The sequence below is a fragment of the Scophthalmus maximus genome, chromosome 10, assembly GCF_022379125.1.
Source record: "Scophthalmus maximus strain ysfricsl-2021 chromosome 10, ASM2237912v1, whole genome shotgun sequence".
NCBI classification, from domain to species: domain Eukaryota; kingdom Metazoa; phylum Chordata; class Actinopteri; order Pleuronectiformes; family Scophthalmidae; genus Scophthalmus; species Scophthalmus maximus.
This window is the reverse complement of record NC_061524.1, coordinates 13,867,605-13,891,482: the sequence shown is the minus strand read 5'-3', so window position 1 is coordinate 13,891,482 and position 23,878 is coordinate 13,867,605. Positions and strand designations below refer to the sequence as shown.

Genomic DNA, 23,878 nt, shown 5'->3' with positions numbered 1-23,878 from the left:
ATGGGGGGGGGGGGGGGGGGGGGGGTCCAAATTTTCTGATTAAAGCTTCTTAAATGTGAATATTTTCTGCTTTCTTTGCTCCAGTAGACAAAATGTCTTTGGTGTGTGGACAAACAAAACATCATCTTTAGGTTTTGGGAAACACAATCGACAATTCTCACCGTTTTGTGACATTTTATGCACAAAAACAACTAATCGATTAATCGTGAAAATAATCTCGTGAAAGATTAATCAATAATGAAAATACTCGTTAGTCACAGCCCTATTCCACAGGGTCTAAAAGTGAAGTGTCTCCTCAGTCAGTCAGTCGTCTGCACATTGATTGATGGACGGCAAAGTAGGGAGAAAAATACTCAGGGTACCCAACGTCTACGACTCCAGGGATTGGCCCACCCGACCACAGCGAAGCTGCAGAGAAAGGATTGATTGATGGCTGAATGAATGGATAAAGATAAATGATTTCCAATAATCTATCATGGTGAGCTGCCTAAATGTTATTGTTTGCCTGCGATGAAAAATCATTAAAATGAAATTACTTTCCATTGAAGGCAAACGAGGGCATTTTCGTGTTGTCATGGGGCTGACAGAATCCACCTCTGGACACCTCAAGATTCCCGATAACAACAACAGAAAAAATATAAAGGGCATCCATCAGCCGAGAGCAACAATTATTAGATTTATTATTTATTTGTTATAGAGTGATTCAGAATATAAGGAAAACAACACCTGGGATTTTTCAGATTTACTTGGCACACATCTTTGTAGGGAATGGGTAATGTTTTGAATATCTAATAAGTCTATTAAGTGAATGAAAAACAAGGAACTAATAGTTAGTGATTTAGGTTTTTTGGTTTTCTTGTCATCAAAGCAAGAAACAAGAAATCTAGGATGCCTTCGTCTGCCAATGAGTTTATAAATGTTAATGACCTCGTTATGGCGAGCTGGGATGTCCCTCTCAACTGATGAGGATCAGAGAGCCTTTATTCTCCACATCTGCCTCTGAGCTCCGTCTTTCCTCAGTTTGGAGAATTGTTTCGACAGTGGCATAAATTATGACAAGAAGAGACGAAAAGTGTTTTTTTGATCAGTCGTGTTTCTTGGTCCCCTTCATTTTCTTTTGGCCTAACTTATTTTATAATCAATTATTAGTCTACATCTTTTGTACAATACTATACTATGCACAAACTGAAACAGCTAGAAAATCATTTTGTTTTGGCCGTTATTTAAACTGACCAAATCCAATAATGCTGTTTGATGCCGTCACATGTTCGTCTTCTTTTCTGCACTTACACTTCACTTGTCTGAGGATATTTTTAAAGGCGCTTTTCCACTTTTATATCAAATCTCTTTTGTCTCTCTTTGGGGGAGGTTTCTTTTAATATTTGACAAACATTGCATTGCATTGCCACGGATACTGTGCAATTGGATGAATTTGGATAGTCAAACCAAACACATTATGATCATTGCTGGATTCATTAGACATTCATCTCTGCTGACACCAGACTACAGTCATTGTTTTCAGTATCAGAATATTCCCTCAAGGATAAATGCTAATAACAAATACCTTAGTTACTCAATATTAACCATAGAAAATGGGATTACATGACAACAAATCATTTTCATGCTTTAAGGCTACGATTAAAAGGGGGTTGTTGCTTTAAAGCCTACTTAGGCTATGCCAAAAAGCGTTTACATATTCATATTTCAGGCACTTGCTGGTTGCTTTTTATCACGAGTCTCTCAGGGTGAACACAAAACCTCAGTATACTTGAGCGTGTACAACACCAGCAGAGGTGTGTTGGTGTGTGTGTATCTTTGTCTGATCGTGATTGTCTCTGTGTGTGGTTGCCACAGACAGGTGGGGGGAGGGAGACACGCGCTGGAAATAGACAACAACAGCTGTGACAGGAATGAAGAAAGTAGTGTACTTAAAGGATTAGCATCCCGCCCAGAGAGGTCTGCTTTCCCCTCGCTGATAAGGGAACAGAGTAGTTGGCTTGTTGCAGCAAACAAGCAAGTGAACACATTTATTACAAAACCGCCTGAAAACACACATTACTGTAAACATGGTGAGATGTGTCTTTGTCATACCAATATCCGCTGGCTGGCAGAGGTTTAGGTCACATGGATTATCTGTATGACATCTGCAATTTTAAAAAAAGTGCTGTGTATTGAAAATGCATTAGTTATAGATTTAATGGAAAACCTTTTGAAAATCTTCCCCTCTCACGGAGCACTTTGCTACATTCAGCTTTTATCTGTCACTTTCAGTCAGATATGCCTTTATCGTCTTTTCTCTCCTCTGTCATCACGACGGCTTCGCCACACCACCACATACCCAAAAGAGAAATTGAAATGCAAATTGATTATTCTCCTCTGCCCGTATTTTCTCAGTAAGTCTTTTTGTTTTTTCTTGAATTTTCCAATCAATACAGTTATCTACACTTTAGCTTTTTTAATCTAAAAAGAAGTGAGAGAATATCTCAGAAAAAAAGTGCAAAAATTGATAAATCAAGGCTGCATTCTTTTCCCCCTAGGGACAAAGAGCTGTGCTGCTTGTAGTTCCCAGTGTGAACATTGTCACCGGTGCCCAGCAGGCTCACTGCTGTCTGCGAGCTATTTGTGGCTATTATGTGTCTATAAAAGGAAATCTGCAGGGCGATACACACACACACACACACACACACACCAACAGTAATGCACTTTGAACTTTACGAGACAGGCTGACTCTTGCTTCTGGCATCTGCCTCGATCAGAATTTGGAGTCTATAGAGGGACGTTTTTTGAAACTTTGACACCTGCAACCCTTCTGGATGGAGAGGCTTTTGAAGCGGAAATGGACTGTTTGAATAAGGGTCTAGGGAAGGTAAGATGGTTTGGAGACGGATATTGTCTATTGTGGAATACATGTACCAGATGATAAACCTCCTGCTGAGCATTTGCTGCGAGGCTGCAGCAATATCACTGACCACCTGCCTTTATTTCCCTTTATTGCGATTATATCCGGCTGGAGAACGAAACCAGTTAAAGAATTTTGTTTCAATTCATCAGCCCCCGATGCCCCAACCCACGCTCCGGTTGTGCCCTCTGTAACCTACAGCCCACTCCTGGGCTTTCACACATAAACACATTAGACACAGTGCACGTAGCAACTTGATACGCATCCTGTTGTTTCCTGTGACACTCTGTTGATTAACAGTGACCAAGACTGCTTTCGGTATATTGTAGATGCAAAAAAGATCGTAAATGCATCTTATTTAGTTGACCATTGATGCAAACTGCATGTATAGTATGTACAGTTAACGTATGTTGACTATTTATTGAACTTCTTACCTCTGCGCTGAAATGTCATTTGGATGCCTCCAAGATTCTGCATCTATTTATCATCAACAAGTTGTTGCCCTGTGCATTTTGGTTGTTGTTCCTGTGCTCGTTCATGATACTTCTAATGGGATGTTTGTTTACAGTCTGGAGAGATAACCCCGTGTGCTCAGACGCAGACCGCAGTGGGCTATACTTTCCTGCCCTATCTGCTGTGGAGGGAGGGGCTGTGTGTCTGTCTGTAATTAAACTCTTTACTTTGTGACACACCCAAATGTTTATGCTTTCACTGTGAACTATAGACTTTAACGTCTGTGGAGCAGATCTTTAACCCCGCTCGCACTCTGCAGTGGAATACTGCAGCGTATATGCACATGATCTGGCAGTGAACTGAGGATGGTCAGCAACAGCCACAGATAAGAGGATGTGAGCATCATTTATTTCAAACTTTTGGGAACAATACAGTGCTGCTGGAATTATGTTTTTATAGCTAATTTATTGCATTAATGTGGAGAAAAGGAGCTTAAAGTTGTATAATAATCAGACCCTTTATCGCACGAAATAACTTCTCATGTATGTTTCCTTAAAGTATATGCTCCTTCCTGGTTGGTCACTGTTTCTGAGTGTCTGTTTAAAGACCGTACAGCGGGTGGTCTGCTTCAGGAAATGATTTAGTGCTGCTGGTGTCCAGTGTTTGGGACTGGTCCGACATGCCACCAGAAAATGATGCGAGGTGAGAGCATGCACACCGTGAGGCGATACGTAGCACAGGGAGCCAGTGGTGGCTGGAAACGTGATCTGTGAGGACGGCATGACCTCGGCAAACATTCAGGAGGGCTCCAGTGGGCAAGTAGGAAATGCTCTTCTTTAACCTTTCACATAGTATAAACTTATTCTGCTATGACTACAGGGGCCATGCAAACAAGCAGGTTACATGACAGCAGAAATATAAAAAAAAATATGATAAGATGGCATGGGATTATTTTTAGGGCAAGGCATTTGTTATGTTTCTTTTATTTATAGCCGGCACATTAATATCTTTATTGTGGGTAACTTTACCCTTTAAAGTCAAAGTGAACCATTTCACAGCTCAGAGAGTAGGAACGTCGCTGAAAACATGGGTGGCATGGTCTGAAGGAAAGTGATGGACGAATAGTCGCATTCTCTTCTATTAATGGTAAGTGGCTTTACTCCTCAAAACACCATATTTAATAAAATACTCAATGACAACGAAAGGGCCTGCATTGACATTGCTACAGGTCATGAAAGAACTTTTAGAGACCCCCTTAAAGGAAAGTCAAGTTAGCCTTGTTAACATGCGTCCATATGATTAACATGCATTGACACATAAAACACAGTACCATGTTGGCTGTGATGGGGGAAAAAAGGGGGAAAAAAGTCTGCAGTTGAGTGTATTTGCTGTTTTTTAACATGTGGGCATGTGGTCAGAGGTCTATCTTTGCCGTGAATGACCTTCCCCCATGTCCTCTATAGACTCTCATATTGATTGTCCTCTGAACTGACGCAAAATATTGTCTCGATGTGAGGTATGTGAGTGCTGGCTTTCATCCTGTAAAGGATGAGAAGCACTGGAACCTTGATGTATAGAATTTAAAATAGAGAGACTGCATCAGAGTTACAGTGTTTTTCTCCTTTTTCTTTGATGTCGACCTGCGAGCCAGCGCCTCACTTGAATAGATGTGCATTTCATTTTTCCTTTTTTGTTCTCCGGTCCATCTGATATGGCTTGAACATAATTTCGTAACATTCCATTGCACATTTAGAAATCATTTTTTTGCCAGTTCTGGAGCTGCTTCATTCACTACGTTGAAGTGGCGCACTCAATCTTTCTCCCACATTTAAAAGTATAAGGTCGCACTCAAAGGTCGCCTTAATGTTGTGCCTGAAATCCAGCCTTGACCATTTCAGACAGAGAAAAGAGAACAACAGGCGTGTGGACTGTAAAGCTGTCAGTAAAAATAGACACTTGTGGCAGTTTCCCTTAAAAGTGCTTTAATGAGAAACTATTTACATATTATGTACAACTATCATTATGTTTTCTTCATGTGCAGTCGAGTCACTCTTGTAAACCCGCTTGTGAATATCTTACGTGATAGACAGGGTTCGGAATGATATAGGGAAAAAATCCTCTTAAAAAAGTCTCAGCAGGAACCACAATATGCCATTCAAGTGATAATCACATATTTACATTTTAAAATGACGTTCTGAGGAATCTTAATTTGTAAACATTTTGGTGATCTTTTTTGCCGCGGAGCTGCTTTTCATCTCCTTCCCATATGTGCTGCCACACGCTGGGCTGGCTGGTCGGCCGAAGTCTGCCCGGAAAATTGGGAGATGAGAGGTTTGAAACACAACCCAACATGCTGATTCTCTTCGACATCAACAAGCAGAGATTGTGTGATGCGTTTTTGGGGGTCTCAAGTATCGGCTACAGTGACCATCACTGATTATGGGGGGAATTTCAGCGGCTTTACCCTCCAGTTTGCAGTTGGCAGATGACCTGTGGAGAGGAGAAGCGTGATAAGTGAGCAGAGCCCTCTTGATGCGTGCGCGCTGTGATTTCTGCAGCGCGAAATAAGTAGCAAATGTTTCCTCAAACGCAGATGATGGAAATGCCATTTAACCCAAATTGCTATGGGAACAGTGACACCGCCTTATCAAACTGAAACCCCTTGCAATTTGTGCATTGCATCAGCATACAGCATATGGCATGGCTTAACACACTTCTCCAGAGCATTTGTATGCAGTCTTTGTGCAGTTCAATGTACGCACTGGAACTGGAAAGATATTGTTGTTCCCCTTGGATGTGATTTACCCTACACGGAGGAGGGTATTGTTTTCACCCCCTTCTCTCTCTCTCTCTCTCTCTCTCTCTGTCTGTCTGTCTGTGTGTGTGTGTGTGTGTGTGTGTGTGTGTGTTAAGAAAAATAACAAAAAAATAGATCAACAGATCACCAAACTTAGTGGGGTTATTACTGGGGAGGGTATCTCCAGATGATTAACTTTTTGTGCTTGATCGGTTGTGTGAATTTTCAGCCTGCTGCTAAAAATTCGATGCTTGTCCTGTCAATGTGCACAATTAAAGCCAGATACCTTCCTTGATTAAAAAGAACGTGTCGATGTTTTAACAGGACACCGACACCGAACGTGGCATTTCTCCTGGTGCTGCCGATTGGTCAGTCTGACTGTGTCGGACGGTCAAGTGTGTTCATTTTCATTAGCGCTTTGACTGCTTCATGATTGTAATCACTCGAGAGGTGTTGTTGTCTGGACAACACAAGAACCTGGGACAATGGGTGTACGTTAAGTCGCAGGTTAAGTATCTGCAGTGGAAAAAGAGTAGTTCCAGCACTGATTTCAACAGTGAAAGTTTTGGACGCCACAGCCCTTCGTTTGAAAGACAGCAGCCTCTTTGGCGAGTTTCATTTACACAACTCCAGTGACTTTCAGCCGAGCTGACGGCACAGCACTGCACCGGTGCCTGGCGCAGACGAGAACACGCTCTGATTTAATTGCAGCTCATTACCTCTCCATGCGTCTGGGCGTGGCAAGGCTTCGAGCAGCAGGGTGCCAAATTGTCTAATCTCTCTGTGTGTGTGTGTGTGTGTGTGTGTGTGTGTGTGTGTGTGTGTGTGTGTGTGTGTGTGTGTGAGTGTGTATAAGAAGTTCACGACCCCGTACAGCAGAAAGAAATAAGATATTTTGAATTTTAAATTCAGTGATGCTCAGTCTCTCACAAGCTGACAGGTAGTGAGTGACTGAAACATGGTTTTTATGAAGAGCGAGACATTGTTCCTCCACATTTCCTCTATGCAATGTTTTAGAAAGTGGTTTTGCTCCGCTGGCAAATTATCACCAAGCGCTTGCAACATTCGCGCGAATTGTTCCTGTTCTGTCTGTTTTACAGGTTTCAATAGGAGTGCCATCTATTTTCACGTTTGTGCCAGTGGTGCAGAGATTACCATTCAAAAGCATTGTTGCTGAGGAGAAGGGATCTGGAGCTCTCACGGGAAAACCAGACGAGGTACGGCAGCAGCACACACCCTGACCACTGAAGTGTGATATCACGTTATTAATTACTGATTTTATAACAGGGTGTTCATCAAAATGCATGTGCTGACTACACATGCTGCAATGTTGTGAATTTACTGCAGCTGACTGTGTCCCGCTTGTATTGCCTCGTGGTTACCCCTGCGTGTGCTCATAGTGGCATCCCTCTCTCTTTTATCCGGCCACACAAACTTTCTCACACTTTGTGTTTTGCGGGAAATGTTGAAATGTTGTCCCGATGCTTCCCAACAATTTCTCTCTAATTATTCTAACACGTCCAATAGTAGACACAAAATAACTGTGATTTGCTTGTGGCTGTTCAGAAAACTGTTAATAAAGACTCTGGGCAACAGAATGAATCCGAGAGAAAAGGTCATCTAAAACTAGTTGCCTACTGTACAAAAAATTGTACAGATGTTCGTCCCCTTCAAATGATATATATAGTTATAGAAACTATATATATAGTTTCTAGTGATTTAGTCGTGTCTGTGGCCGGAAAGATTGGAGGACCAGCTACTGGGAAAAACAAATTCACCTGTCGCAATTGCTTTTCAATTTCAAAATGTGCATCTGTAAACATTCACATTCGAGAGAAGCTGTCAATGCGAAATGTGAAATGTCTCATTATATATTTCCTCTTGCGGCCTCGACATCATTAATTGATAGGATCTGAGACCACTCAGTTGTGTAACCTTTCTGACTTGTGCGGCCACACATCAGCGCAGATCACGTTTAACAATGTGGATATCAGCATCAAACATATTCCTGACCACTCTCAGTAATTGAATCAGATGTAAAGGTTGGACTTCTCTTGTAGTTGGTCAGACAGGCATATTAGACCGTTAGTCGTGATTCGCTCTGATGTCCAACTGATTTCTCAGCTCGTCGTAGAAAACACACAAAACCACACGCAGCATTGACATTTCTTTACAGTCTTGTTTTTTCTTTCTTTTGACGAATGCTGTGAAGTTCTTCAATTTTATTTACCCCACCATGTGTAGGAACAGCGTCAATGCACACAAATACACTGCAAATATCGATAGTTATTAGAAGCAACCATCCCGGAGGATACTTGATGTGCCAAATGTGCTACGATCATCCAGCATCAACATCACAGCAGTGACGCAGCTCGCGGTGCCTGAAGTCACTGGCTGCCTGCATGGGACTTCAAAGGTCCTGTCACTGGGGGGGGGGGGGCACCATTAGTTCCTCAACCCCATGTTGAGGTCTTTCGAGCTGGACCGTGTTTGTCCAAAATAAGTGCATCTACACCTAAATAAATGTTCCCCTCTGAAATGTAGTAAACGTGGGTGGCATAACATGAAAATACTCACTTACATATAATTCATTTTAAAACGATTTACTTTACAGCCCACCCTCAAGAATTTTTACCAGCTGATTTTGAGAGGCGCCGAATTGGACAAAAAACACTGAAAGTCTGCTGCTGAAGATTAGTCTTTTTTCATAATCATAATCATCAGCATACGCTCGGCAAAAAACACAACAAGTGTTTGACACTAATTCAAAATGTAGTGAACAGCTGTTAGCAGCTTAGAGTAACTGACATCTTGTTGTATTTGCACGTGACAGATTGATTCTAATCTCTGCAGGGAAAGCTTCCACATTGAGATCCCTGTGGACACGATGTAAAGTATTATTACCTTGGAGACAATCAACAGCTCATTAATCCACTGCTGTGATTAGCAGCCAAATTGTCCTAAAGACAGAATGTTGCATGTCTGTTTACATTCTTGAGTAATGTAACCTCAAGACGTCTGGCTAATTATCTTGCATCAAATTATGGAGTTTCTATTGGCTACGTGTACATCACTTATTGTTTAAATAGACAAGATTAGTGGAGGTGATAATATGTGAGCAGATGTTTTGCCTGAAGCCAGAATAACACCGAGTGTGATAAAATGAAGTAAGTATATTGAATTTGTGCGATGGGAGACAATATAAAATTGTCTGTATGTATAATGTACAATTTATTACAACTAATGGTAATTAATAAACAATGGGACATGGATACCAGTGAGTTTAGCCATGAAAACAATATATGGATGAGTGGCAGGGGTTCTGTGTTGAATGTGATGATGATGAGCATGTTGCTACAAAGTTAATGTCAGCAGTTAGAAGAGAGAGCAAGCCATCACATATATTTCATGTGAGCAAAAATGACAAACATAACGCCTCATAAAGAACAGCTACAATCTGGAACCAAATGTGAAATATAATTGACATAAAGGACAAAGATCCTTTTGTGCAAAGCTACATTCAGGAACATTGCCTTAAGTCCGAGAGACGGGGAGGTTCAATGCCACTCCAGGGGACGACAGACATTGTTTGTTCAATGAGCTCGGTATAATGGAGGATGAGGTTGAGTTCTAGATCTATATTGTCCTGTCCACGAGGACATAAGGGGCACAAATATTTAGTCAAATGTCTGTTTATTTCTGTTCATTTCTAGGGGGCTCGATGGTTGTGAAAAACTTGAGTCGCGTTTCAGGAAAGGAACTAAATAAATAATAAGCCAGACTGAATTTAAAATAAAACTGTATTTATAATTCAGTGAGTTGTAATCGAATGTTTGAACACTGCAACATATGGTGTCGTGTAAAACCATGAGGATTGGACGTATGGATGGTGCAAAAGAGAAAAGGGCCCAAATAGATAAGGCAATGCATACTATTGTAAATGAAAGACAATAAATCTAAGGTAAGAAAACAGACCTAAATCATAAATATCTCCATAACACCAGCAAAGGTTGTCCAAGATGAACCTTTAGGACAGTGGGAGGGGCATCGTATGGCAACAGAACTGGAAGACATTGATTCCAGGCAGTGGTTATCACATATATGTGCAGCCCTAAGTCTTTTGTGTTTCTGTGCTTGTGATTTAAGTTATTAATACAGTCGCTTTTGCCATTCATTGTAATACTCTTCTGGCAGCTTTTCCTTTGTTTGATCACTGCGAGAACCATTTGACGGATTTATAAAACTAAAGTAAGTCATTATAAGAAGTGTATTTTTAGGCTCATAATTACCATAGGTGGGGGGTTCATGATAGAAATGATGTATGCCATTAGCACTCGCCTTCTTTAGCTCCACTTGAATATCTGGCATATTATCCAAGAATGTATTTCCTATAACTTGAGGTCATGCAGATATAATAGACCACAATCACTTGAATTGTGGCATTTCATTTCTATTCAAAATTATAAATTTTTGAACAAATACCATTGTTCAATTTAATTCAACCACACCACACCAGTCTGAGGGGCATCACCATTATAAACAAAAAGTGAAGTGTTCAAGTGCAATTGTGGTATGAAATAACTTCAGTTTAGTGCAATGGAGGTTACTGTATACTCATACTGAGTGGATAACAAAATACAAATTCTTCAAAGCTGTTCCCTGGTCAGTGGAGGACATTTTTTAAATTTGTTAAGCTGCACAGCTGTTTACACACAACAGTGTTGTGAGATGATGTCATACAGTGTCTCTGGATGCTCTGTCCTCTCGCTTGTAGCACCTCATGCAGAAAGTTATGGTTTTCAGCTTTGACCCCTTCAGATTCACTGTGTTTGGAACGCACACAAGTGCTTCAAGTTTTCACGTGGGATGCGAAGTCCAGCAAAAGTGAATTCCTGTGCGCAGGGTTCGAATGTGTTGGCCGCTTGTATTGATAAAAATGAAAAAACGATCCTGTGGCAGACAGTGATTTAAATACATCAACAAAAGCAAATGCAAATAGACAAATGGTAACTGCCAGTTTGGACTGGTCAACAGACTATTTTGAGCTATCATCTTGCTTATTTACTAGCCTCAGAGTTGTGTGTGTGTACACAGGCCCCTCCTCACTTGTCCAGCTCTGCGCATGAGGCATGTATTACACTAATGTTAGCAGGTCATGTGCGTGCCCATGTGAATTATATGTGGGGGACATGTGGTGTGGTGAAACCCAGCACACCCCCGAGTTGAGGACGGCTCACCTCGGCTTTTCTCAGGTTTCACTTGCTCAGTTCCTCCTAAACATGTGCTTGATATTCTCCCGTCAGAGCGTAGCTGTGTCCCATGAGAAGACGAGCAGGGAGACCATGTCGGAAGGGGAGATACTCAACGCAGAGATAGTCTTTATCAAAGACGCCGTGGCGGGAGGAGCAGGAAGCACGATCCCAGCGGAGACAGAACTTAAAGTAAGTACAATCAGAGCACTCTCAATGATACTACAACAAAAAGTCATTGACATAATATAATATAGAAAGGTGTGTGTGTGTGTGTGTTTAATACCGTATCTGTGTATCTGCAGGAAATTAGTTTAAAATAGAAACTTACAAAAGTTGTAGAGCACTGTCAAGAGATTAATTGAAAATGACAGTGATGTCCAAAGTCGACATTATGGACAAAATTGTCTTTCAGATCTGACGGTTTAATACAGTGTAATAATGAAGTTCAAATAATCCAACTTGTTTCATAGGGTCTAATTTATTATGGGCTCATTTCTAGATCTACTTATGCAGAGTGTCAGATGGAGGCTTCATCAAAGTACTTTCTTCCTCTGCATAAATCAGACACAACTGGCAGAACATTGTTTCAATTTTAATTTGAAGGTTCCAACATTTTGCTCAGTCTGGCTTTTTAGAACTTGAAGTGAAAGTCCTTTTTCTGGTTTGTAAATTGCCAGCTAGGGCACAAAAAACGCTTACACACTTAAGAAGCTTTCTCATAATAGTTTTTTCTCGTTTTTCAGTCGAAGCCCTCACTGGATCACGTGCGCTTCCCTAACACCAAAGCGTCTCCTTCAGTCAGCGCCCAGCCTGAAAATACACCCACCCACAGAGCCGCCGGGACAGCGTCTATGGAAACAGCTGTTGATAAACACAGGGGCCTTTCCCAGCGGCAGTTTCACGATACTTCTGGACGTGCTGAGGTTAGCTCGGGTTGCTTTGCAAATAGAGTCTCAGAGGACAGAGCGAGCCCCACGTGCTCTGTAGACCTGTTCCCCACCCTGGCTTCATCCAGAGAGTCCCTCCTCTCGGAGGGCTCGGACAGGGACAAGAGCTGGTCTGCCGTGCAGCTCTCCTCTGTCACCTCTCCTGTCTCGTTCAGCCGCACCGTCTCCCCCTGCTCGTCTGTCCGCTCCGGCATGTTCTCGCCCTCTGTCACCCAGATCAAGAGGCACTTTCTCGCTCCTGGCTCTAGTCTGGTTCACATCGCTCAAACCTGTTTCTCATCCTGCGAGAGCCTGTCCTCCTCTGTCTGTCCCCAGTCCCCTCCTCCCCGGCACCGGCCTCCTCTCACTCGCCTCTCCCTCCTCACTGCCATCCTGAGGAAAGGCCGTCTTCCTGTTCTGTCCTCTGCTCTGCAGAGGCCTTACACCCCCTGCTGGCCTGTTAACCCTGTGACCCTGTCCTTCTGCAACGCCTGCTCAGCAGCCTCCAGTGTGGCCTCCATTCCCCTGGAGTTTTCCTCTCCGTTCTCCTCATCTGTGTCCATTGATAGTCCAAGCCACCTTCACAAGGAGCCTATTAGATGTGTCACCTCCCCTTCACCCAAAGAGTCAAATGAGCTCAGCAGAACATGCCCTCAAACTCAAATGAAAAGATGCTCGGAGCAAATTCGCTCTAGCAGTGTGCCTCGATGGGAGCAGGTTGTTTCACCCCCACCAGTGAAGAGCAACAGACTACCGCGAGCTCCACTGCCTCTGTTTTGCTCAAACTTCAAATCCCTTTCTCCAGCAGAGCATGAAGGAATATTCGAATGTGCAACTTCCAAAAAACTGCAACACACACACATCTCCCTCTCCCAGTCGCCTGAGCCGAACACCAGCAACACGCGCATGCACCTCGAGGGCCTTGGAGACAATAACCTGAACCACCCCTGCTCCCTCTCCCCAAAACGTATTTACGAGAAAGAAATCTCCGCACCCCAGAAACGGGGTCCCCCCGCGAATTCATCTCTCTCAAGGCTTCACTTGCTTTCTCAAAAACTGAGATGTCAGCCTGCCTGCCCACCTCAGCGTCAGCCTTCTACGCGTCAGCCTTCTACATCACGCTCACCCGGTGACACGACTTTCCCGGCACCCGCAGACGCAGCATCACCTTCCCCTCATTTACAGCACACCACAGGAAGGTGTGAGTCAGAGAGGAGCTGCTCCGCTCCCAAAGCTGCCACGCCACCACGCGCTTTTCACAAGGCTCACTGCCTGTCCCCTTCCCGCTACACACCCATCAGTTTTCTTGGATGGCCGTCACCCACCAGTTCCCCCACGCCTACACCTTCTCCTGCTCCGCCAATCAGAGACCTCACCCCGTCCCCTTCCCTCTCCCTGCGCTCCAACACGCCCTCCCCAAGGCCGGGGAGTGGAATATCAGACTGCAGTGACAGGGAGGGTAAAAAAAGAAAGGTAGTCACTCCTTTTGCCACATGCATGACTTGTTTAGACCGAGGATATTATTTAATATGTTCTCTGTGACATACTGTTCTCCGTCACTATGTGGTTCGAAACAGATATCACTCAGTTGATAGATGGATATCACATTCCTCTGTTGTTGTTTCTTTAACATTCAGGTTTTTTTTAAATGTTGTTATGGCCTTGCTGAGATCGTACATGGAATCAAATGACCGACACATCAGGGAATGTTATAAGCGAGCGGGAACCCATCGTCTTAAAATCAATGCAGCAGCTTTCAAAAAGCTCCGGCGTCTAGAACAGACGTACAGTACAGTACAGCTTGAAGCTGAAGAAATTTAGCAATCAGGGATTCAAGTTATTTAGTACAAGCAGGGAAATATAAGTTGATGTCAGACACAGTTGTCTAGTTTCCTCCCTGTCAGTGCGGCTCCAGTGTGGCTGCTGGCTGTTTTGTGGGATAAGTAGTATGCAGCGGTGTGAGAAACATCACGCCTACAGAAATGCAACTCACATACAGTCAATTTCTATTCATTCTGTGCTCTTGTCTCTCTATAAACTATAGATCAACAAGATTAGGTTAAGCTACAAATCGCTCGCTGCAATTCCCACAAACACCCTTCTGCTGGATCAGCAGGTGAGTTCAGTTATTTGACTCTAATCCCAGTTCGTCTTGTTATTCCGTTAAATATCCAGTAATAAGTTGCCGTAAGGAGCTGGTCTGATGCAGGGCACTCACGGGAAATGCTGCTGTTGCTGAAGCATCACAATGTGTGAAGAATGTGAAAAGGGGAATAAGCTTGTCGGCCATAAATTTGCATGAAAAAGTGGACTCCAATGACTGGGCTTTATAGTCACTTCAATTTTCTTCTGTAACTGTAAAAATTAGTCATGCAAAAAAAAAAAAGAAGACAGAAAACTGATTTCAAGGATTTGTGGGGGTATGGACAATAGAACTGTAATTGTCAAAGAGACATGATGTCAGGCAAAGTGGGATAATTTTTGAGGGGTGTTGGTTGATTCATTTTTAAGTTGGAGAGGAGGGAGCGCTCTCTGCACAGAATACAGGAGATGAATAGAATGTTAACAAACATATAATCACACAAAGAAAGCAGCGGTCTGCCCGCTCTGCTTTGTATTCACAGGTGATCGACGAGCAGGTAGAGAGAGAAGACAGTCCCTTCGACTCGTCGGACGGATGTGCTGCAGACACCCACGCAGAGGTATTACCACACACACACACACACACACACACACACGCGCGTAACAGCTGTTGCGCAGCAAACTTCACACCACACAATTTGGTCACATCACTGCTTTTTCTGTTTACAGATGTGCTCACCCGCTCAGCTCCGCCAACAGTCAGAGGAACTTTATGCATGTATTGATGAGGTTTTGGCAAATTCCATTCCAGAAGTAAGTTTGATTCATTATTTAAGTAAAATGTTGGTTTCAAAGTATATATATATTTTTTTTGTGTGCGCAACATTTAATCATGAAACCTCCACTGCAGCGCTCCAGGTCACCGACTACCAATAATGGTCTGGTAGGTAAAGTGTGTTTTCTTCAATTGATTTTCACCTTGAAATTCTAGTTTGACATTTTGGGAAAATACACTAATTTTCTTGGTGTTAGAAAATTGCTCCCACTCTCATGAGTCTGTCTGAAGCTAGTGCAGGACACAAATCGTTTAACTAGCTAGACCAAACATCACCAACACCAAGGCGCCTCGAGGGGCCTGCTCTACCAAGCGAGTTCAACATACCCAGCGCATGTTTTTGTTATCTGGCTTAACTATACCTAACATTCGCCGTCCTGATGACCTGTATCACGAAGCGGGATATCAACCGTCTCAGTTAACCCTGGGTTTTCATATGCAGCAATACGAGTGCGTTCATGTGGAAGAGGCAGAGTCTCGCGACATCGTCAGGGCCATGAATAAAGTGATATGATAGGGATAATAAAGGCTGACACCGGCAGGTAGAGTCGGGTTCAGCGCCATGTAAAAGTGACATTCTACAAAGTGAAATGTAAATCATATGATCAAATAGCTAACATAGAAAGTAGTGAAAAAAAAAAATCAATTTAAAGTCAGCCTAAAAATGTCATGTAAATGAGCACAGGGATTTTATACTTCGCCCCTGTCGTCTGACGATGATCAAAGTATTATGAAGGGAAGTGATGTCTGTGACTGTATTCAGTGTAGTTTAGTGTCACAGTAGGGTGGTTAAATGATGACTTGTGGTTGGACTTGATTTCAGTGCTCTGAGTTGTGGTTCACAGTTGGCTGATGCTGCATGCATGCCAATGTAGGTGAGATTGCATTATCTCACGCTTCCTCAGTGCAGAAATTGTGTTGCTTCAGTACATTACTCTGCCATCCTTTCTCTTCACTAACAGCAGGCGGAGAATTATGGATTCTATCTCTCAGCTCCAAGGAAATCATAATTAAATAGTAAAATATTAAAGCTTAAGATAATAGTAAATGTAAAACCGAGGAAAGGAAACCAGGTCTCTGTACCCTTTACTGAAGCACAAATTGGTGGAGGGATGAAAGTGAATTCTGACTGTATAATCACCAGAAAAGACGTGTTCATTATTCATCAAAGAAGACAGCCTTCCGTGGTTCCCAGTGTTTGTGTGTGTGTGTGTGTGTGTGTGTGTGTGTGTGTAAAGGAGTAAGTGTACACTGTCATGCATGAGACATCAGATGAAGAGTAGCGTGATGAAAACTTGTGACAATCAGTCATCGACCATCAAAAGAGAAAGCAGCTCTGTTACAGAAGAGATACATCCAATTTAAGAGTAAACAAATAACACCTACACATGATTAATTTCTTCACATTTTTGCAAAAGTGACTGACACATATTTGAAAAGCTGTTGAATACTTTTTTGATGAAATGATTTTTGCGTTTTACCACCAGACGAGGTTTGTGTAACTTTGCTGTCTAGTTTAATTATCCACTCCCCCCCTTCCATTTTCAACAGAACAATTCAACGCTTACGAAATCCTTGGGACGTGAAACCAAATATGTGAGTCATAATCAGATTTCACTTTTAATCCATGCAATTTAAACCCCAAATTAACAGGACTGAGCTCTATGGCATCATTATCATTGGGAAACACTTGATACTTGTATTGTGAGTTGAAGAAGTCCTCCAAATTTTCCGGAGAGAAGATTTTCCAATTATTGCATTTAAAATCTTTCTTTCGGCCTGGAAACCTTGGAGGATAAATGCTGCTAAAAGAGGAATCAAGTTTTTTTGTGTGTCAAATTCTTATTACCAACTTCAACAACATTGAAGAAACACTTCAACAAAGCTATGCTTTAACTTTATTCATGTGGGTGGGTTGAGAAGGTCGATTGCACTCTCATATGGTTAGCTTAGCATAAACACTGGAAACAGGGGACTCAGCTGGCCTTGCTATGTTCACATGTCAAAAATATGTCAACCAGCGTTGGCAAAGCTTATTGATAATATTGAATCCTTTCTGAAGTTGCGTTCCGGTAACGCAATGGTCAATGTCTTTATGTGCCTCAGACAGTATCAACTGTACATATAGCCGTATAGCAATTGCTGTGTTAATTGAATGAGGCTTCTTTTTTAGAACACCAGGCGGATTTTTTTTTGAATTATAAAAAACTCTTGCTTAATTTGACACATTTCCACACAAGTGAGCAGCATGCATTTGTTTGCCTTTGTATAAAACCTGAAGCAGTTCAAGTGCTTTCTTTTATCAGTATTTAGACACTAGTGTGGTGGACCCCAAATAATGGTGACATTTTTTCTTCCACATTGTTCATCTCAGGCGTCTTTAAGCAGCTTGCACCAGTCTGCCGGCGTGGAGAGAAAGCTGATGGATCCTAGAAAGGTTCACAGTGAATTATCATTTGATCAAGTTTAGTCGCCTGCTGCAATTTCTATTACAACACAGATAATGTAAAGTTGTTTTAAAGAAAGTTGAATTCCTCTCTGTTGTCAAACTCTGAATCCTTCTGTCCAGACGAAGCCCGGGGTTATCCGCCCCATGACGGCCAATCCAAGACTGACTGTGGAGGGTGAGGAAGAATTTCATCCAAACCCCTTCAGGCCATCTGTCGTCAGGGAGACTATATCCGACAACAGAAAGGTAGGCCGGAAACATTCCTCAGTAGAGGGAACATTAAAAGAAGTTAAAAAAAAGTAATAAATAAGAAAACATTCGATATAATTGTAAGGAAATATAAGAAAAATAATGATCATACAAAATAAATAGAATGTATACAGTGTGAACAGAATATACACTGTATAATGTTCTTCCAAAAGAATCCAGTAAATTCCAAAGAAGGCAAACACATGCCTGCAGCCTTTCACTTTAACTGCTCTTGTCGTTTTTGTTTTTTTTGTCACCACACCACGTCTCTCGTCAGCCAGCCTTGTCAAAGCCTCTGAGAGGAAGATTCTTTTTACTTTACAAGCTGCTGAGGTTCTGGTGTGTGTCCAGATCTCTTCACGGCAAACAAGTAAAACGGGAGAGGAGAAGTTGCTTCTGCTCAGCTTCACTCAGAGTATCGGTTACATAGGATTTCAACAGAAGCTTTACAAGCAAGCAGCGGGGAGTTTTGGATGATAAAAGACTTTGGCCAAAGCTACATTTTTATAAGGAAAGACACTAAAACAACATAAGACAAACTGACTCCTCGTGTTGTTAATCCTGCCGATCCAGTCTCAGTAACATCTCCCCTTGTCCCAGTGATGACGGGAAACAGGTTTGGAGAGCTATCAGGAGAGTAGATGGATGTGAGGCAGTTCATTTGCAAAACCTTTTTGTCATAAGTAGCAACGAGGGCTGGTGACCTGCGCATTTAAACTGCAGATAAAAGTACGCCATGTTTTCGCACCATGTGGTGCAATGCAGAAAACAAGAATGAACGAGCGCACGAATTACACTATATTGACTGAGTTCACAATATATGAATATTTACTTTAGTACAGATCTCTTTATCATGGCAACAATTTAGGGGGAAGAGAAATGTTATTAAATGACACTGTTATCTTACACTGTAAAGAATCCACAAGGTAATGCTCCTTTTGATTTACTGAGCTATTTTTTTAAATTATATATATATATATATATAATTGAAATAATATTTTCCATCTTACGCAGCAGAGAGGATCTTTAGCAAGTCAGTATTCTTGACATTGAGGTTAAGAAATCAGTGTTGTTCCCCTGAATGGCAGCAATTTATCCGCAAAAGAGACAATCAATTGCCACATTTCTGATGCAGAGGCCATTAGTAGCTTATTTTCCAGGGTCATCGCTGGCGGATTATTCAACTTTGTAATTGGTTTGTTGTGGTTTGCAACAATAACATGCGGTAAGGAATCTGGAGCCAAACGATTTATTTCATTGCGTGATGAAATCTGCTCCTTCCAGTCGTCTGTATCTGGTTTACACATCATATTGTTAAATCACAACAGGATGTATCCTTCGAGTCAGTTGTCCTTGTATGACAGCAGCGTCTTTGAGGTATTGTGGTCGACATTATGCGGTGAGGCAATCATTAACTCATTTCAGCTAATGGTGGTTAAATTGAAGGTGGTGTAAATCTAATTTGCATGCTGCTGAGGCTGTTTCATTCTGACAAACACTCAAATGCTAGACAATCGTTCACTGGTCTGTGCAATGCCAACAAACATCTCTGCTTAAAGTGTGAAGACACGTAGCGCATGTGCATATTCTAAAAAGGAATATGGTTTCCAGGAATGCATTCCCTTGAATATGTGTGTATAATTCAATTTAAAGTTATTTATTTTTAACATTTATCTCATCCAACTAATTTGCCATAGTTGTGGGCATTCTTTGTAGCTATTGGGAAAAACTGGGGACGTGGCCACCAATTCTGATTCAGTTAGTATTCATGAGGAGCAGCATTATATGAACATAAATCTTTAAATCAGTGATATGTATTTTTGATTAATTAGCAAAATGTACAATAAAAATAAATTAAATAATTCGCTACCTTAGAGAAGTCATGTGTAGGGTCTACATACAATAAAGACAAAATGACAGAACAAATTTAGTTTGATTGCGCTTTGGTAATGTTCGATTTCAGGATGATGTGAATATTTCAAAACCTCCCTCTATTACAGTCCTTTGTACAGCTTTACATGCAGTACATTGTCCAATTACTGATTCGCTGATGAAAATTCTTAGTCTTGTCATGACCATGAAGTATCTCTTCCTTTTGACGCCAGAATTGTTTTAATCACAGCAGGTGGAACAAAGATATTTGAAATAACCTTAAATTAAATTATTCAATTTCACTCTGGGTCTTTTATTTTTTTTTGTTTGTTGAGTTAAATTATGTTGCGAATCAATTATATTAATCTTACTTCAATTCAAACTGTATATACATTTAATATCAGTCAAAAGTGAATGTACTGGCCTTTGTACCATTTGCAAAAACACTGTGTTTCATTTCTATATGTGTATACCAGAGTCCAGGAGAGTTTCCTGTTCCTGTGTTCATGGTTTGTGTGTCATTTCTACATAAGGTTCCATGTTAAGTTAGCTGACATTGTATTCAGGATGACATTATTATTCTATTTTGTAAGTATTTACCGATAAATTCTTAAGGTACTTAAGGCGCGAAAAGTTATGTTAACGTTTCACACTATTCCACCGATCGACATGTGACAACAATCCACCAAGAATTTCAGCAAACCACAAATAAAGTCAGTGAAGCACTGGGCTGCACCACAAAGCAGGACGTCGGGTTTAACCATGGGCTTTCAGTGTTACGATGGTGATGTCCACTTTGGTTTACAGATAGAGCTTTGAACAAATCGATGGAGTCTATCACAACAACAACTATTGCTTCTTAATTTCAATTGAACAATGATGCTTTTGACACCTGAAGGTGTGGATGTTTTAACTCTGTCACTGCAGCTCAGAATAACATGAGGAGGCATGAGAAGATAATTGGAAATAAAAACTAAACCCTGTGATGTATTTTATCAGAAATATTATCCACTAACAGCTAGTTATTCCCTTCATGTTTATAAATGAACTTTTCAGTCAGACTGAACTCATCAGACATTAACCACTCTCTGCTTTCCCAGAGACCGTTTGACATAACCTTTTTATCTGCATCACGTACCCAAAGAGAAACCAAATAAAATCTCTGTGCTTATTTACAGTATATCCTCAGCCTGACTTGAAAAAAACAGGAAATTATTATTTTGTGTTTCTCTTTCCCCCAAGTTTTGTCATTTAGATAACCCCAGATAACGAAAATATATATCCTGTGTATGTTGAACTTCGTACAGGCAACAAAAGCCCAGTAAACGTGGATATAGACAATGCAGGATTGAAATTATGACATAAAAGAATTACAGAGCCAGCGTCTGATAGTCTGAACACAGATGTGTCAAAGGTTCTGGCTCCATCTGCCTCGGGAGAGGAAATGTGAACGGTTGTGTTGAGCCACTGTTTGATCAATGTGATTTGTATCAGACACCAGCATCCTGATCCAGCTTTATACGGCTGTTGGCTTATCCTGACCTGAATCATCTGATGAAATATTAATGAGCAAAGAGGAAACTGTTGCCTCAACACTGTGTGTTACTGAACTAACATTATGATGTGTGAGATACACGCAAGGGGAAAATAAGCCACGTATATATCTGCAGTCATCCATGAGGAAGGACCTCACCTACATTGGTAGATTTTCAGCTTTACCAGACAGGACCAAACACTTTCTGCACTGCAGCACCACATACAACCCAGTGAGAAGCTGAGAGAATCCAGAGAGGGTGGCAGAACTTCTGTTCAGTTTGACGATCCACCTAGTGATTTCTGTTTGATGAGCCATCTAAGAGCTGCCAGACGACACATTGCACTGTGGGTCCCATGGGTATAACATGAAACGCACAGGTATGAACCTCCATGGTCTGCAGAAGTGAGGTGGATTGATGGGTAGTCAACATCTGACATAAAACGCCAGAGAGAGGAACAACTGACAATAAAAGTAGACGTAGACAGAGCACACACAAGCAAAATTAATTGTAGCTATTGGGAAAATAAATAAATTAATTAATATGACAATAACAACAGAATATAAAATGTTTTGTTGTATGTTGTGGAATGTATTTTCTGCTGCAATGTCTAAAAATGTCCAATCCGACACATAGTGTCTTTAACCGTAATTTACGTGTCGCAATTACAATGGTTTAACTCTTTCAATGAAAAACAACTTTTTGGGGGTCTTTTTGTTATACAGACTTGATTTTGCTCACATTCATAATAGCAAACAACTGTGTGTACATGTATACACAATTACTCAAGTATATTCCGATATTTGTTTACCGAGATACAAGAGGGAGAACTCATTTCAAGCCACTTCACTGCGGGCTGAAATCAGTCCAAATAAAACCAACTACTAAGAAACCGCGACAAATTGCACAATTTCTGCTGTTGTTCATTTTCCTCTGACCTCTCTTATAAAAGCACTCATGTCTTTTTCTGTTTTAGGTGGAAAACATGAGTCCATTCTCAGTGTGTGACCTGCAGATTACAGAGCCCGTGGACCAGAGCAGACACCCTGCGAAAGATGCTTCAGCGTCCTCCAGTCCTGCTAAGGGGCGGATGAAAGCTTTTGAGACTCATTTTTAGAGTATTAACATCCTATTTTTTTTCTTTGAACAATTATCTGCTAAGACATATTCAGAATTTCAGACCATCTCACAACTGTAGGAGGAATGACAAGTTAATTGCACCTTATCGAATTAATTGAATGAGCGCATCACCATATGTAACAGCAGGGAGTATGACAACGCATGTAACTGACCGCTTGCTAATTCCCAACACCCTTGGCCGCTCGAGCTTTCTGTTCTCCCTCACAGTTTACTGGTGACTACTGGAGACAGTTTACTGCTCAGTGACACATATTATCACTGTTATAGCGTCATAATCGTGCCAGACGCAGTCACAAAATGTTACAGATCTGTAGTTGAGATCAAAATAAAGGCTTAGTTTAAAGACGGGACGCATAAGTACTGACCACTCCTGTTATCATTTTTCGAAAGACTACTCAGTGTACCTGGGTCGGAACATTAACATCTTGACAGGAGTTGAAGCTCACGTAATCAATCACAAGATGGTCTCTTGTCGGTTATAGTTTCACAAACTGCCGTTTCTCGGCAGGTTAAAGTTACTTGTTCCAGACAAAAAGTCAGCGTCATAACCAGTCGATGCTTCCTATGGATGACATGTGAATTAAGAAACATGCACTCTTGTATTGCAGTGCTAAACAAGGTAAACATGTGATAAAGTATGATAAGGAAAAATGTAGGATCGACAGGTTATTCCTTACATGCTATGTTTTGGGGACGAGTTCAGTGAACTTGCGAGACAGCTGGATATCTTGCTGGTGAGAATCCATCTTACCAGGCTTCAAGATATTCACTCGTGGCTGAACCATAGTAGTACGGACCAATCAGTGTCCCACGAAGGAGGAATTACTGGCAGCTACGGGCGGTGTCTTAGGTGTCGCGACATTGAGAGGCAACTGTTTGCTAACAACAACCTGTCCTAAATAGGTCAGCGGATATGCTGCTGAGGCATTAGTTATATCAGAACTGGAGAGCGTTTCTTCTTTGAAAGAAGAGCAAAGAATGGCACTGAAGAGTTTTCTTGATGGAAAATATGTTTCCAATCTGCCAACTGGCTTCAGCAACCAGTAATAACCAGTAATAAAAAGATGATTCATCTAATCCCCTGACAAGTTATTGTTAAAAGTGCTTCCCCAACAAGATTCCAACTAAGCCTCCCGAGATTGGTTTGTGTAAAGTTGGCGTGTGAAGTTTAGCAATCAGTCAATTGGTGCCAAAAAATCCGACAGCAATAAGAAATCGAATCAGTGATATAGCCCATAATTTTTGGGTCAAGAAAGCTATTTTCAATTATTAAAGAAAATTTTCTATATCTTACCGTATGGCCTTTTATATGCTTCATTCACAAATAATCGGCATTGTAAGTCATGCAAATTAAGTATCTCATCCTTATTTCTATTGTAACATTGTTAA

The 23,878-nt window shown here is 41.4% G+C and overlaps 1 protein-coding gene across 7 annotated transcripts; it reads left to right on the top strand.

Moving 5' to 3' along the window:
* The first annotated feature begins 2,693 nt into the window (after window positions 1–2,693).
* Window positions 2,694–22,846, top strand: LOC118284069 (muscular LMNA-interacting protein). Of its 7 annotated transcripts, none has more exons than XM_047335262.1 (13): window positions 4,014–4,171; window positions 4,411–4,498; window positions 7,250–7,366; window positions 11,453–11,590; window positions 12,145–13,800; window positions 14,372–14,443; window positions 14,952–15,029; window positions 15,139–15,222; window positions 15,320–15,352; window positions 16,796–16,840; window positions 17,619–17,681; window positions 17,814–17,939; window positions 22,326–22,846. In XM_047335262.1, the coding sequence occupies exons 2-13, from the start codon at window positions 4,496–4,498 to the stop codon at window positions 22,464–22,466; spliced, it is 2,556 nt and encodes an 851-aa protein (XP_047191218.1). In that variant the 5' UTR covers window positions 4,014–4,171; window positions 4,411–4,495; the 3' UTR covers window positions 22,467–22,846. The 7 variants fall into 7 exon arrangements, with proteins under 7 accessions (XP_047191217.1, XP_035462571.2, XP_035462567.2 ...); XM_047335263.1 differs by having other exon boundaries at window positions 4,041–4,171; window positions 4,390–4,498; XM_047335261.1 differs by lacking the exons at window positions 4,014–4,171; window positions 4,411–4,498 and adding an exon at window positions 2,694–2,866.
* The last annotated feature ends 1,032 nt before the right edge of the window (window positions 22,847–23,878 follow it).

Bases quoted from the DNA above. Each gene is read 5' to 3' on its own strand.
- LOC118284069 (XM_047335260.1), top strand. From the start codon at position 4,133: ATGACCTCGGCAAACATTCAGGAGGGCTCCAGTGGGCAA. The intron at 13,801-14,371 runs GTAGTCACTCCT...TATAAACTATAG, and splicing joins GGGAGGGTAAAAAAAGAAAG to ATCAACAAGATTAGGTTAAG. The intron at 16,841-17,618 runs GTGAGTCATAAT...TGTTCATCTCAG, and splicing joins TGGGACGTGAAACCAAATAT to GCGTCTTTAAGCAGCTTGCA.